Source organism: Squalius cephalus, assembly GCF_949319135.1.
Source record: "Squalius cephalus genome assembly, chromosome: 11".
Taxonomy (NCBI): Eukaryota; Metazoa; Chordata; class Actinopteri; order Cypriniformes; family Leuciscidae; genus Squalius; species Squalius cephalus.
Genome location: NC_137132.1, coordinates 22,648,749 through 22,663,459, shown reverse-complemented (window position 1 = coordinate 22,663,459; position 14,711 = coordinate 22,648,749). Strand labels below are relative to the sequence as shown.

At 39.3% G+C, this 14,711-nt stretch overlaps 1 protein-coding gene and 1 long non-coding RNA gene across 2 annotated transcripts in view; one reads left to right on the top strand and one right to left on the bottom strand.

Moving 5' to 3' along the window:
- Positions 1–6,955, top strand: part of frem2b (FRAS1 related extracellular matrix 2b) — a 104,590-nt gene extending 97,635 nt beyond the window's left edge. Inside the window, exons 21-24 of the mRNA XM_079885169.1 lie at positions 3,374–3,500; positions 3,621–3,808; positions 4,689–4,835; positions 4,915–6,955. Coding sequence (XP_079741295.1) covers positions 3,374–3,500; positions 3,621–3,808; positions 4,689–4,835; positions 4,915–5,406 — 954 coding nt within the window. The 3' untranslated portion in view covers positions 5,407–6,955. The remainder of the gene's footprint in view (positions 1–3,373; positions 3,501–3,620; positions 3,809–4,688; positions 4,836–4,914) is intronic.
- Positions 1–14,711, bottom strand: part of LOC307166689 — a 428,201-nt gene that overhangs the window by 396,008 nt on the left and 17,482 nt on the right. The window lies entirely within an intron of this gene.

The following is a 14,711-nucleotide window of genomic DNA, read 5'->3' as shown; positions in this document are numbered from 1 at the left end:
CTTCGTCCTGAATACATTCTAATAATTTCCATTGCTAGGAAACATCCTGAATTAATGGGAAATGTGTAAATTTGACTGATATATCATTTTAGCTCCCTTAGAGGGGAACAAATGTAAAAAATGTCTCACTTTACCCCACTCTCCCCTACCTGCGTATCACGTAGACTACACCACTGGAGTGCAGTCTTGACGGTTTTAAAATTGCAGATGTCCTGGTCAGGCCAGTGTGCACATGACGATGGACAGGAGTTGTCCCATAATCGATTTCAATTAAGTCATTCAACTGTGCTCTCACAGTTAGTTATATTTATAAAGAGCCTTTGAGTCGTCTCCCACCACAGGTATAATCCACATTTTGAGAGTTGGGTTGCTTTCCCACTCTTTACTGTAGATACAACTTACTGTATATTTATGCCACTTTGGCATAGCGATCACTTGAATATCCAGCTACAAGTACCATGTGTTTAGTAACGTCATGATTGAGTTTTGTTTATTAACCAAGTAGACTATAAGATTTAGAAGTTTGAAAACCGCCGAGCTGACCCTAAACCAGCTCAAATTTTGTCCACCCGCACAATCAAATTCAAAACCGCCAAATCTGGCAACACTGCCAACAAGATAAAGTCATGAGAATCCCCATCTACTGAATTAGCTTTATCTCTATCTCTCCTCTCCACCTATAGCTGGTGTGTGGTGAGCACACTGGCACCGTTGTACTGTGGCTGCCATCGTATCATCCAAGTGGATGCTGCACACTAGTGGTGGTTGAGAGGAGACCCCTGTTATGACTGTAAAGTGCTTTGGGTGTACAACAATACACAGTAAAAGTGCTATGTAAATGCCTTCATTCAATCATTCATTCATAAGTGAAACTTAAGTCATATTTGCAACTTATGTTCAATAAATTGTCTTTTTGGACTTAGTATTTACAGTAAATTTTCATAGTACATCAAACTCTTTTTCAAAATCTAGTAAAATTCTAATTATATAATATATAATGATACTATAATTTTGTGTTAAATGAAGTTTAGTTAAAGGAACCATATGTAAGATTGTGGCCAAAACTGGTACTGCAATCACTTTCAAATTACTGTTGAGCGGTGTATCCCCTCCCCCTCGCCCCTGACTCGAGGTTGCCAGCTAGGCTGCAGGATCCAGCAGGAACGTAGGCTGCTACAAGGAGCTTCCAATGGCAAGTGACGAGTCTCCTATACAAATCCTTGTTTTATTTCGGACTTTGTCACGACGTATTTCGGATTCATAACGAGGTCTTTTAGGTTTCGTAACGTTGGACATTTTTTATCCGACACGTTTCTAGCTGCAGCTGTGGTAACTAGAGCAGAGCTGGCAACCCGGATGCCGAAACACTACTGACTTTGTGATTGGTACAGGCCCGTCGCGACAAGGCAGGCAAACCAAGCAATTGCTTGGGGCCCCGAGCTGGCCTGGGGCCCCAAGACAACGACTGGTTAAGAATAAAATGCAACGACAAACTGTGTGAGCGCCCCTTTGATAGTCAATGCAGTAAAGTGCAATGACACTGTTATCGGGATCCCCCTCAAGGGGGTCCCCCTCAGTAGTCGCTGACAGCAGCCAGCCAACTGCGTGATCTCTGCTGCCGGCAAAATACAAAAACTCCTCGGCAGTCATCATTAAGCGGACAGTTGTTTATCAGTTTGGACCAGTGCAGCGCGAGCCGATCGTGATCATGCGACACTGTTACTACACAGCACTAATAAGAGATCCAGTAAAGAAAGCATTTGAATTCGCCACAGAAGTAATAACATCGCTGCGAGATCTAGTGAGAAACATTCACGCAGGAATAGTAGGCTATAATGCCTTCAAGTACGTCGGTTTTATTTTGACATTATGAATACAATGCCCTCAAATGTTAATCTTAACTAAAATAAACATTTGTTTATAACTACTACAATATTAAATTAATTTTTTTCCAAGGAGCTGTTTTGTTTAATATGCTCCTAAGAAGAGTCAATTATAGCTCCAGAATTGCTCAAAGTAAAAAGAAATAATATTTTATGGTGCTAGTTTTATTTTAAAAAAAGAAGAAAAATAAATAAATCAAGGAAATTGGCATTTCTTTCTTTTTGCTTTATCGAAAACATACCAAACCGTAACACGTGTATCGTATTGAACCGAACCGTGAATTTTGTTACACCCCTAGTGGTAAGTGATAAATTACACTGGATAAAATAGCTCCACTTGTCTTGTACAAATGGTGTAATTTTGCAGCAGGCAGGCTAGAAAAAATATGTTTATGTTAGCTACCTGCCTGACGGCAAATGCTGCTTGTAACAGACAGTTAGTGCAACTTTTTTTCCGAACAGACGGAATATGGTTACATATTATAATATGTTTTTTATTGGGGGGGCCTCCATGTCCATTTTGCTTGGGGCCCCCAAATTCCTTCAAACGGCCCTGGATTGGTAGATAGGTGGAGGGTGGGGCATCAGACCAAAACACAACATGACAACATCAACATCAGTTGAGGGCTGCAACTTCACTGTAACAAAACCCCAGATAGACAATGGTGAAGCGTACTGATATTTCAAAAAGCCTTTATTTTCTTACACCTTTTTCTTCTTGAAACACCGTAAGAGCTACAGGACAGATAAATAACATAAAATTAGCTCTTACGAACCCAAACATTAACCGAAGGCCACATTAAACAATATATTGTATATATATATAACAATATATAACAATATTACAAATAGCCATTTATAAAAACCTTTTTATGACGTTACCTCAGTCAGTATTAACAATGCTGAAAAGCTTATGTTAACATAACTTCACATGACATAAGTGATACACATTTAAACACTTCTTCAAGTCGAATAAATTAACCTACATATTAATGCACATAAACATTAAACAAACCAAACACAATACCTTGTTCCCGTTCCAGCTAGGTGCTTAATTATCCCCTCCTTTTCTTTAGAACTTTACGATTTCAGAGTATATACTGTCTATGTTTCTGAGCGACATGATATTTGTCTCCTTTCTTCCATGTGTGCGTCTCACTAACAAGTCCCACCTTTCTAGATGCGAAATTAACGTTCCACTATAGAGGCGGAAATAAAGGACTCATTACATTAACAGAGGAGACTACTTTATTTAGGAGAAAATAAAGTTCAAAAGTAATTATTACTTATTTACTCTTTCCTTAGAGTTAGTTACATTCACTTTTAAATGACAATATCCTGGCCGGACTACTGTTGTCAGTGATATAAGTATTTGAAATGAAAATGATTTCTTAATGTCTAGTGACATATCAGGGTAATTTTATGATTAATTGAAATACATTTCTTACATACGGTTCCTTTAAAAGTAATGTGCATGTTATTTCCTTTAGGTAAGTGATCCAGTGCCAGCAGAATTCAGTCTTAACACACAGATGCTCCTACTTTCAAAGAGGACTCTCTGGTTGTCAGACGGCTCCATGGGCTTTGGTCAGGAGAGTGATACTGCTTTCTCAGAGGGTAAAATGCTAAAAACAACATTTTATTCATATATGTGATTTGATCCTGTGACCAAAGTAAAGATTATGAGAACTGAAGTATGACACCTATCACTAATTCAGGGCTGTTGCATTTCTCTAGGAGATGTCATCTACGGCCGTGTAATGGTAGATCCTGTTCAGAATCTTGGAGACTCGTTCATCTGTAACATCGAGAAGGTGTTCCTTTGCACAGGGGCGGATGGGTACATCCCAAAGTACAACCCTGACAACTTTGAGTACGGCTGCTTAGCTGATTCACCATCTCTTTTGTACCGATTCAAGATCATTGTAAGTATTGACACAAACTTTGCATAAACAGTTGAATTTTTTTATTTGAATATTTACTTTTAAAGTTTAAATCAATTGTAAAAAATATTCATTAATATAAATGAATATTTACTTTTTAGTAGGTTTTTGAGAAAAACTAAAACTAAAAAACACTTACATCCAGTTGCATTAAAGAAATACATACAAACAGCTAATTGTAGTTACAATTAATCATATTTAGAAAACAGACATAGAATACAATTAAACATCATAAATGTTGTTTAACTCTTTCTTCGCCAGTTTTTTTAAAAACATTGCCAGCTAGCACCTGCATTTTTTATCATTTTCACAAAACTATCATGGCCCTCAGAACCATGCATTCTTTTTTATCAACACTTGAATGTGGGCAAGTTTCATAAAGCAACATTTTGAACAAAAAGCTGAGAAATCGTGTTTTTGTTAAAGACTACATCGAGATCGGCCTCAGAACGATGATCAAAACATATACTGAGTCCATCAACACATATACCTTCAAGTCCTATACCTTTTCCTGGTCGACATTTCATTAGGTAATATTAGGCAGATTTGATTTTTATGCTGTTTAAAGTTTGTGTTAGGCTCCTTTTCCCAATGCTTCTTCGCTTGTTTTGGGATCTGGAGCTTCTGTACTCTTATAGAAGATGCGTAATTGCGCCCCCTACCGTATAACACTGAAAGCATGGATTGCCAGAAAATTGCCAATGGTGGGGAAAGAGTTAATAGTTTTAGTTTTAATTAACTATACCACTGTTCAGGATTGATAATTGTTATTGATAGCATGGAGAACAACATTGTGCTTTGTGTTGATTTTAGGATCATTTGACAGTGTAACAGATAAGTTTGAACTTAATCTGCTTTACAGGACAAAGCTCAGCCAGAGACTCAGGCGAGAACATTTGGTAGCATTAGTTTCAATGCTTTCCTCGCTGTAGATGATCCTCAAGCGCTGGTGCTGGTAAGGCAGCCAGGCTCTGATGGCTTCAGGATGGATTCCACAGCTTTGTTTCAGGTGAGATGCACACAACAGCCGGCACATTAAGAATCGTTGCGATCATGTTCTGATGCTAACACTGTAACACTCCTCCCAGGTGTCGGCAGGCAGGGAGTGGTACATTCACACCATCTACACCGTCCGGTCCAGAGACAACGCAAATCGGGGCATTGGGAAAAGGAGCCTTGACTATCATTCTGTGACACACAGCCATTCAATTTCCAAAAGGTCAGCCAGCAGCGTTCCAGATTTGGCTCAGGATATTGGTGCAGAAAATAATCGTGGCACAAACATCTTGCATATAGCGCTGGACCGCAGCACTCAAAAACAACCCAACCTTCACAAGGAATCCCAAGCGGAGGGTGTCGTTCCCAGAGAACTGAATCACAGGGACTCTAGTGACGACCGGCTTGTCTTGATAATAGGAATCTTGGTAGGTCTTCTCTTCACCATCCTCCTTGTGGTTCTCGTCGTTCTGGTGGTGCGATCTAGGCGGGAGAAGAACGTCACGGAGCCCCCCAAAAGCTCCAACAGCACAGAGCCCATGATGACGCAAGTCCTCGATAGCAACAACAGTTCAGAGGTTTGATTTCCCAACAGTGGAACCCCCTATTCAAATCACTTTTTGTTTGCAAGTGCCTCTTTTTGTTTATTTGCTTGGGCACGCAAAGACACATAGTGACTCGGAGTGGTTGCTCTCTACCTCTCCTCGGGATTTTGACAGTCCGAAAGTGTACTTGAATTTCAGAAGCACTTCTGTTGTCACTGCTTTAATAAGTCTGAATCTTTTGCCGAGAGAGTCTTGTATACTACTGCTAATGTTACTACTGCTTGATGGCATTGATATTCATCCAAATGAAAGTTTTACTTTTATATCCAAAGGTGCTAGATGAAAGAACGGTATTGATATTGTATAAATACAAGTGGTTTTAAGTCACTGATCATTTTTATTGGCTTGTTATTATTACATGGATGAATGAATTGTACTATATACTGGATGGGTGATCCATCCATGACATAATTTTTTTTATTACATTTATGTGTGTTGTTTTCCCACTGCTATTTCTACTTTGCAAAATAAATATACTGTAGTACAATAACTTTAGTAACATCAAACTAGCTTTCAAACTAACCTTTGCTATTATCAAGAACGAGATTGTTTTATTTTTGGCAAAACAACAGTACATTAGTAGTCTATTCCTTTTCTGTATTTTATGTATTTATGGTCAATAAGTTTGCATGGTTTTATTTTTATTTTGTATCTACACTTACTGTGTAAAAATGTATCATAGTGTATTATAAGTCAGATAAAATGTTGGGGGAACTGATCAAATGATTTTGCCTTGTTGCATTTCTTTGACGTTACACAATAGACCTCATTCACAGCAGCGCCATCTTTTAACGGGAAGGAAAGCGAGGCTGTGAGGGATAGACATACATCTCCTCATTGGGTTGTACTGGTATTTAATGTTTTTGGATTGTTTTTTAAACATATTTTTCCAAAAAAAAATCAGTAGACAGCAAACTCCAGACAACATGAGGTGTGGAAAATTATAAGTGATTTAGGAGTGTTTTTTTTTTTTTTTTTTTTTTACAGTGGATGCCATTGAAAACATGGTAAGCCTCGCTTTCATACCTGTCATGGCACTGCTCTGAATAGGGTCTATTAGCCTCTACTCTGGTGACCACCTGGTTATTGCTCTGTTGCAGGACAGTAGATGTGATTTCGAGTGAATGCGGGACACGTGTGTGAGAGAAAAGTTCACTGCTATTTTACCATATAAATATACTGATATTTTTTACATTAGTTGTAAAGCCTATTTGCCATCACGTTGGATAATAACGTTTTAAATCACCAAATAAACTTGACTGGCACTTAATTTGCCCAGGTTCGACTGATACGATGCAATTTAGTCTATGGGACCTATTCAGTCTATACTAGTTCTAAATATAATGAACTGAATAAAAGGCTAGTAGGTAAAAATAGCTTTTTATTCTAAAATAAATTCCCTTAAGTAGTGGCAAGTTTATTTTCCTTTATTAGATTATGTAATCATTAAATGCATTTACTGGATTCAGTGCATCTTGAACTTGTATTTGTTGATTTTAATAAAAACAAGGAACTATCATTTCACTGTAAAAACTTTAATCACTTTTTTTACCTTTATTTTTAACAACAACGTATATTTCTTTAGGGAAAACCAGTAAACATGTGCCTAGAGCACCTCCAAGGGCACCTCATACAGTGCTATGCATAAGTTTAGACACCCATGCTAAAGTTGACTAAAAAGAGGAATAAAAAATCATCTTTTGGAAATTGAACTTAATGCCTTAATTAAAAAAATTAGGAAAATTCCAACCTTTAAGGACACCAATTTTCTTTGTGAATGAATAATGTATCGTAAATAAATAAATGTTCTTCCTTAAAATACAGGGTGCATAAGTTTGGACACCCCTATGTTAAATTCCCATAGAGGCAGGCAGATTTTTATTTTTAAAGGCCAGTTACTTCATGGATCCAGGATACTATGCATCCTGATAAAGTTCCCTTGGCCTTTGGAATTAAAATAGCCCCACATCATCACATAGCCTTCACCATACCTAGAGATTGGCATGGAGTACTTTCCATAAGATCATCTCTCAATGCAAATCAAACCAGCTATTAGGCTAACTGAAATAAAACCATGCCAATCTTGAGTAGGGGTGTCCAAACTTATGCACCCTGTATTTTAAGGAAGAACATTTATTTATTTACGATACATTATTCATTCACAAAGAAAATTGGTGTCCCTAAAGGTCGGATTTTTCCACATTTTTTTAATTAAGGCATTAGGTTCAATTTCCAAAAGATGATTTTTTATTCCTCTTTTTAGTCAACTTTAGCATGGGTGTCTAAACTTATGCATAGCACTGTATAAAACACAGGAGATATTGCTTAATAACTTAACAGCTTTAACAAATATATACAAAAATATACACAAGCTTGACAGAAATTATTCTGATGCCAGTGTTTTCCAACAGTATCTTGGATGCATCAGGTTTAATCAGGATGTTATCCACAGAGGCGGACAGAGTACACAGCTACATTACTTGAGTAAAAGTACAGATACCCCTTGCTAAATTTTACTCAAGTACAAGTAAAAGTACTACAGTCAGATGTCTACTTAAGTAAAAGTACTAAAGTACTTGTTTTTAAAAGTACTTGAGTATCAAGAGTACAAGAGTACATTTTCTAAATATTGCATTACTACTGCCACAGTGCTTACATTGGTACACACAGGAAACACTTGAAGCGAAAACTATCATTAACTTGTTCAGAAAATTGAAATAGTCTGGCGAGGTGGGGCCACGGCTTGGCACATTCCCGGGATGCGATATTTTTTTTCCCAGGATGGTAGGGGAAGACTCATGAATATTCATTAGGGAAGTAATCCCTGATTGGTCTGATGACCTACCCCTAACCCCACCCCTAAACCTACCCGTCACTGGGGGTCTTATGACCTCCATAACCCCGCCCCTAAACCTACCCGTCACTGGGGTTAAGACCAATCAGGGATGACTTCCCTAATGAATATTCATGAGTCTTCCCCACATAAAAAAATAATATCGCTCCCAGGATGGACCTGCTGCGTCTTCATCCATTGATCCATTCGTCCATGGTTTCTTCTCTTATCATTGACTTCCTGCTCAGCTACTGTTCGGACGCTCTTGCTTACTGCTCCGCGCTTTGCTCTATCGCTTTTACATTTTATCTCCTATATTTTTATATTTTATTTCCTTTTATCACCTAATTTTAACTTCAGCAAACAGCACAGTGCTCAGACAACAAAGTTTGGATTACTACAAAAACGCTGAATTCTTTTACCCGACCAGCTTACATTCCGGGAAAGGAAAACAAAACTGCCTACATTCATACGGATAAGAGAGAAAATGCCTCTTCAGGTTCAAGAATCTACTTGCTGCACTAACTGCCACAGACTTTTACAAAGGATTGCAGTTCTCGAAACAAAGTTACTTACGGGACCATCAAACCAGACGGAGCACACAACAGAGCTTCGTCATGAACACCCCCAGCATATAGCCGGTGAGTCCCATGAAACTAGTGCTCCTCGACAGGTAGAGAAACAAGCCAATCGACTTACTAATCGATGGCACAAACAGGGAGCGAGACCAAAAGGCACTCGAGACATCAGATTGTCACGACCATCACATATTGCCGCAGTAGCATCCTCTACCCCAGATACAGCTCTGACAAGGATTGCAAACACCGGTCTTCTACCACCGCCTATACATCTTGAGAACAGATTTGAAGTGCTAATGAATGTAAATGAGGAATCCCCAAATGTGATGAATGTGATCGAACACAGACTGAATGGGCCAGTAGCTAACACTGATGCTAACTGGCACTCAAGGTCGAGCAGACAGCGGCACTCAGCTCAGAGCGCAGCCGAGCCCAGGACTCTGATAGTGGGGGACTCCATAATTAGAAACATTAGCGGCAGGGATACAACTACATGCTGCCTTCCACAAGCAACAACTTCTGATATAAACAGGGAACTTCAGAACATTCTGATGAAACATAAGACTGCAAATCGACTCATCATTCATGTGGGGAAGAATGATATTCATAAAGAGCAGTCAGAACTCCTTAAGAAGGATTTCAATGAACTTTTTGAAACACTTAAAAGACTGAAAGTTCAAACATTCATCAGTGGACCACTCCCAGCAAGAGGAACAAACAGGTTTTCACGGCTGCTTGGGCTAAATACATGGCTGCAAAAAACCTGCAATATAAAAGGAGTAAACTTCATTGACAATTTCAATCTTTTCTGGAGTCAGAGACAACTGTTTCATCGGGATGGCCATCACCCAAACAAACTTGGTTCAAGAGTGTTAAAGGACAATTTCTACTTCTCCCTCAATCATCCTTCTGCAGTTTGTGCCAATCCACTCAATCTGAGCGGCACACACACACCTGGACACAGTATGAATGACCACGGGACTTCACTTCAGCAGCAAAATGGACATGCGGTTGACATATCACACAAGGACAATGATAACACCACTCCGCCACAACAACCTCTGCTCACGGACACAATCTCAGCTGAGCCCTGCCCACAGAGAGACATATCAGAACTGCTTGAAGTTTCAGCACCCAAGGACGACTTCCTGGAAAACAGCCAGGGAAGCCAGGACAGCATATCACAGCCTCCTATAACACCAGAGCAACAGCCCCTTTCACCAGACACGCTATCCCTCTCTCCAGCCTCGCCTCTTCTGTGTTTCTCACAGAAAATGGAAGAACTGGTGTATGCTGGAACCAAACTATCCCACTCTTTTGCTGCAAGCCCCCAGATACCAACCAAAAAACGACAGGCACCATTACCACCCGCACCAAAGCCTGCGGGCCCAGCTCGCCCTCCCCCTCCTGTGAGAGCTCTTCGGCCTCTGCCACAACGCCAGGGCCCACACCCACCTCCATCTGCTCGAGGTGAACCAAAAACAACTGATACCAGCTCTCAGTGATGTGTTTTGGGTCCCCGCTCTGATAACAGTAACTTTCTCAAATGTTTACAGAACAAGCGGGAACCCAGTGTGCCTGTATCTTTCTCTATTGCTGTTTTATTACAAGATAGAAAATCTAAGGCCTTCAATAGCCGTGCAGCAAACCTAACTAATCTGGTGCCTATTACACGTCAAAGTAAGATTGATGTGGGGACAAAAAGTAAGATTTAGCACTTAAAAGTTAGCACTTTTAAACATTCGTTCACTTAAAAATAAATCACTTCTAGTCAACGATTTAATAACCACAAACAACCTGGATTTTATGCTTCTAAATGAAACCTGGCTAGAAGACAGCTTTAGTGCAACAATCCTCAATGAAGCAGCCCCTCCTAACTTTACTTTTATGAGTGTCTGCAGAGCTGTTAAGAGAGGTGGGGGTCTAGCTGCTCTTTTTAAAGATATCTATCAATGTAAGCAAATATCATTTGGGAATTACCCTTCTTTCGAATATCTGGGTATTGTGTTAAAAGGTGCTCCACGCATTTCACTTATCATTATTTACAGGCCTCCAAAATACTCTCCAGCCTTTGCTGAGGACTTTACAGAACTGTTATCAGCAATTACCTCAGAGTTTGACTGTTTTGCCATTGCTGGAGATTTTAACATCCACATAGATAGTGCAGAAAACAATATGGCAAAAGAAATCAAAAGTGTTTTAAAAACTTTTGATCTGACTCAGCATGTACATGGACCCACACACAATCGTGGACACACTCTAGATTTACTTATCAGTAAGGGTCTAAACATTTCATCGATTGTTATTAAGGATGTAGCACTGTCTGATCATTTCTGTATTTTCTTTGATATATTGATCTCTCCTGCCACTGAAGCTAGATCTGTGTCTGTCAAGAAGAGATGCTTAAATGAGAACACTAGTGTACTATTTATGAAGGCTATATCCTTAACACCAAGCATATCTGCAGACTCTGTTGATTTTCTCCTTGATTCTTTTAACTCAAAAGTTAAAGGTATAATTGATGATATTGCTCCTGTGAAAGTCAGGAAGAAGAGTGGCAGACAAAAAGCACCTTGGAGAAACTCAACAGCAGTGCAAACTATGAAAAGACAATGCAGAAAAGCAGAGCGCATGTGGCGGAAGACTAAACTTGTAGTCCATTATAACATCTACAAAGACAGCCTTCATGCTTTCAATATGGAACTAGGCAAAGCTAGACAGACTTTCTTCTCAAATATTATAAACAGCAATTTAAACAACACACGCACTCTTTTTGCTACTGTAGAGAGACTGACAAACCCCCCAAGCCAGATTCCCAGTGAAATGCTCTCAGACAACAAGTGCAGTGAGTTTGCTTCTTTCTTCTCTGAGAAAATCAATAATATCAGAAAGGTGATCAGCACATCCTTGAGTTGCACTGAGGTCAGACAGATCAAACCACCTGAGAAAGTAGTTACTATGTCTGATTTCAAAGAAATTGATGGCAAAATTTTGGAAGAAACTGTACAGCACCTTAAAACATCAACATGCGCTCTTGACACACTTCCCACATCATTTTTCAAAAGTGTGTTAAACAGTTTAGAAGCAGATCTTCTAGAAGTGGTAAATGTCTCAGTTCTCTCTGGGAGTTTTCCAAACTCCCTGAAAACTGCAGTTGTCAAGCCCCTCCTGAAAAAGAGCAATCTGGATAAGACCATATTAAGCAACTATAGACCGATCTCAAATCTTCCTTTCATAGGCAAGATCATTGAAAAAGTTGTCTTCAATCAGCTGAACAAATTCTTAAGCTCGAATGGATCCTTTGACAATTTTCAATCTGGTTTCCGACCGCACCACAGCACAGAGACAGCGCTCATAAAGATAATAAACGATATTCGCTTAAATACTGATTCAGGCAAACTATCAGTGCTGGTGCTACTCGACCTCAGTGCTGCATTTGACACTGTCGATCATAACATACTTCTTGACAGGCTGGAAAACTGGGTGGGGCTTTCTGGGATAGTCCTAAAATGGTTCAGGTCATACTTAGATGGGAGAGGTTATTATGTGAGTATAGGAGACCATAAGTCTGAGTGGACATCCATGACATGCGGAGTCCCTCAAGGCTCAATTCTTGCGCCACTCCTGTTCAACCTGTATATGCTCCCAATGAGCCAAATAATGAGAAAGAACCAAATTGCTTACCACAGCTATGCAGACGACACACAGCTCTACTTAGCCCTATCGCCTAACGACTACAGCCCCATTGACTCCCTGTGCCAATGCATTGATGAAGTCAAAAGTTGGATGTGTCAAAACTTTCTTCAGTTAAACATAGACAAAACTGAAGTCATTGCATTTGGAAACAAAGATGAAGTTCTCAAGGTGAATGCATACCTTCACTCTAGGGGTCAAACAACTAAAAATCAAGTCAGGAATCTTGGTGTGACACTAGAGTCAGACCTTAGTTTCAGTAGTCATGTCAAAGCAATAACTAAATCAGCATACTATCATCTGAAAAATATTGCAAGAATTAGATGCTTTGTTTCCAGACAAGACTTAGAGAAACTTGTGCATGCTTTCATCACCAGCAGGGTGGATTACTGTAACGGACTCCTCACTGGCCTTCCCAAAAAGACCATAAGACAGTTGCAGCTCATACAGAACGCTGCCGCCAGGATTCTGAGCAGAACTAGAAAATATGAACATATCACACCAGTCCTCAGGTCTTTACACTGGCTCCCAGTTAAATTTAGGATTGATTTTAAAGTATTATTACTGGTATATAAATCATTCAATGGCCTAGGACCTCAATACATTGCAGATATGCTCACTGAATATAAACCCAACAGATCACTCAGATCACTAGGATCATATCAGCTAGAAATACCAAGGGTTCACTCAAAGCATGGTGAATCTGCTTTTAGCTATTATGCCAGCCGCAGCTGGAACCAGCTTCCAGAGGAGATCAGATGTGCTCCTACTGTAGTCACATTCAAATCTAGACTCAAAACACATCTGTTTAGCTATGCATTTACTGAATGAGCACTGTGCCAATGTTCGTCCGACTGTTTGTACTGTACTGTATTTTATTTTTTTATTTTTCTTAACTGTTTTAATTATTCTTATTTCTTTTTATTATTTTAATTTCTTTTATGTAAAGCACTTTGAATTGCCATTGTGTATGAAATGTGCTATATAAATAAACTTGCCTTGCCTTGCCTTGCCTTATCTAAATCTGACCATGGAGTTGACTTTGGCGGAAAGCTGAAGGTGATTGCTGATAGGCTGTCCCAATCAGTGGCGCCTGCACAATCCAATCACATTTGAGAGGGTTTCCGAGATGTTTCTTTTTTCCTTTTTTTTTTTCTTTTTTTTTAGAAGAAGTAACAGGTACTCACAGTTATGGATAGAAATGTAGTGGAGTAAAGAGTACAATATTTGCCTCTCAAATGTACTTGAGTAAAGTCATGAGTACTCCCCAAAAGTGATACTCGAGTAAAGTACAGATCCCTCAAAATTGTACTTAAGTACTGTACTCAAGTAAATGTACTCAGTTACTGTCCGGCTCTGGTTATCCAGTGCAAGAAGTCCTGGCTGGTGCAGCTGTATTTAACGACTTTTGATCCATGCACGCTGTCATCATCAGCAGAATAAAAAACCCTCTACGAATGCATTAGTCGGTTATTTTCCAGCTCTAGCTAGAACATGACATAATTTTTTTTGTATAATAAAAAATAATAATACAGACATAAATGAAAGGGACACCACTTACACCTTGCAAGGCGCGAGACAAAGCTCTCTATTTCAGACTGTCCTGCAAAATGTGGGATCGGTGCATGGTCACCATAGTTGTTTCTTTTTTGTGTGGAGATTATTGTCATTACTTTTGGTATCAAAAGAACAGTGTAACTTTCGCTGATTTTCAACACACGTTTACCATGTCGGTAGTATGTGTAAATGAACAATGTTAACTTGCTCTCCATATTACCTGAGAAATTCACGTTTTCTCTAGTCAGGTAGCACCTAGTTCAAAAAATGTATTTGACTTTATACTGTATAGGCAGCCAAGTTTTATTAAAAGCCCATTTTTCCAGCGATACCTTTGAGATAAAAGTGAGATTTTCTTTTGATTTTGAGATGACTCAATGCAAAGCAAACTACTGATTTATTGATCATAATGTGTATTTTTTAAAAATGGAATTCAGTCCAATTTTGAGAACATTTCGTAGTAAAGAGGGAGATGGCCAGCAGAGGCCCTTGGATTTCTACCCCACACTCAATACCCACAACTCACACTTGTGGTAGGCTAGTCTAGTCTTTTTTGCGCTTCTGTGTTGTACTTCACATGCATCACGCACATGACCAGCGTAAGCCAATAATGAGCCTATGTG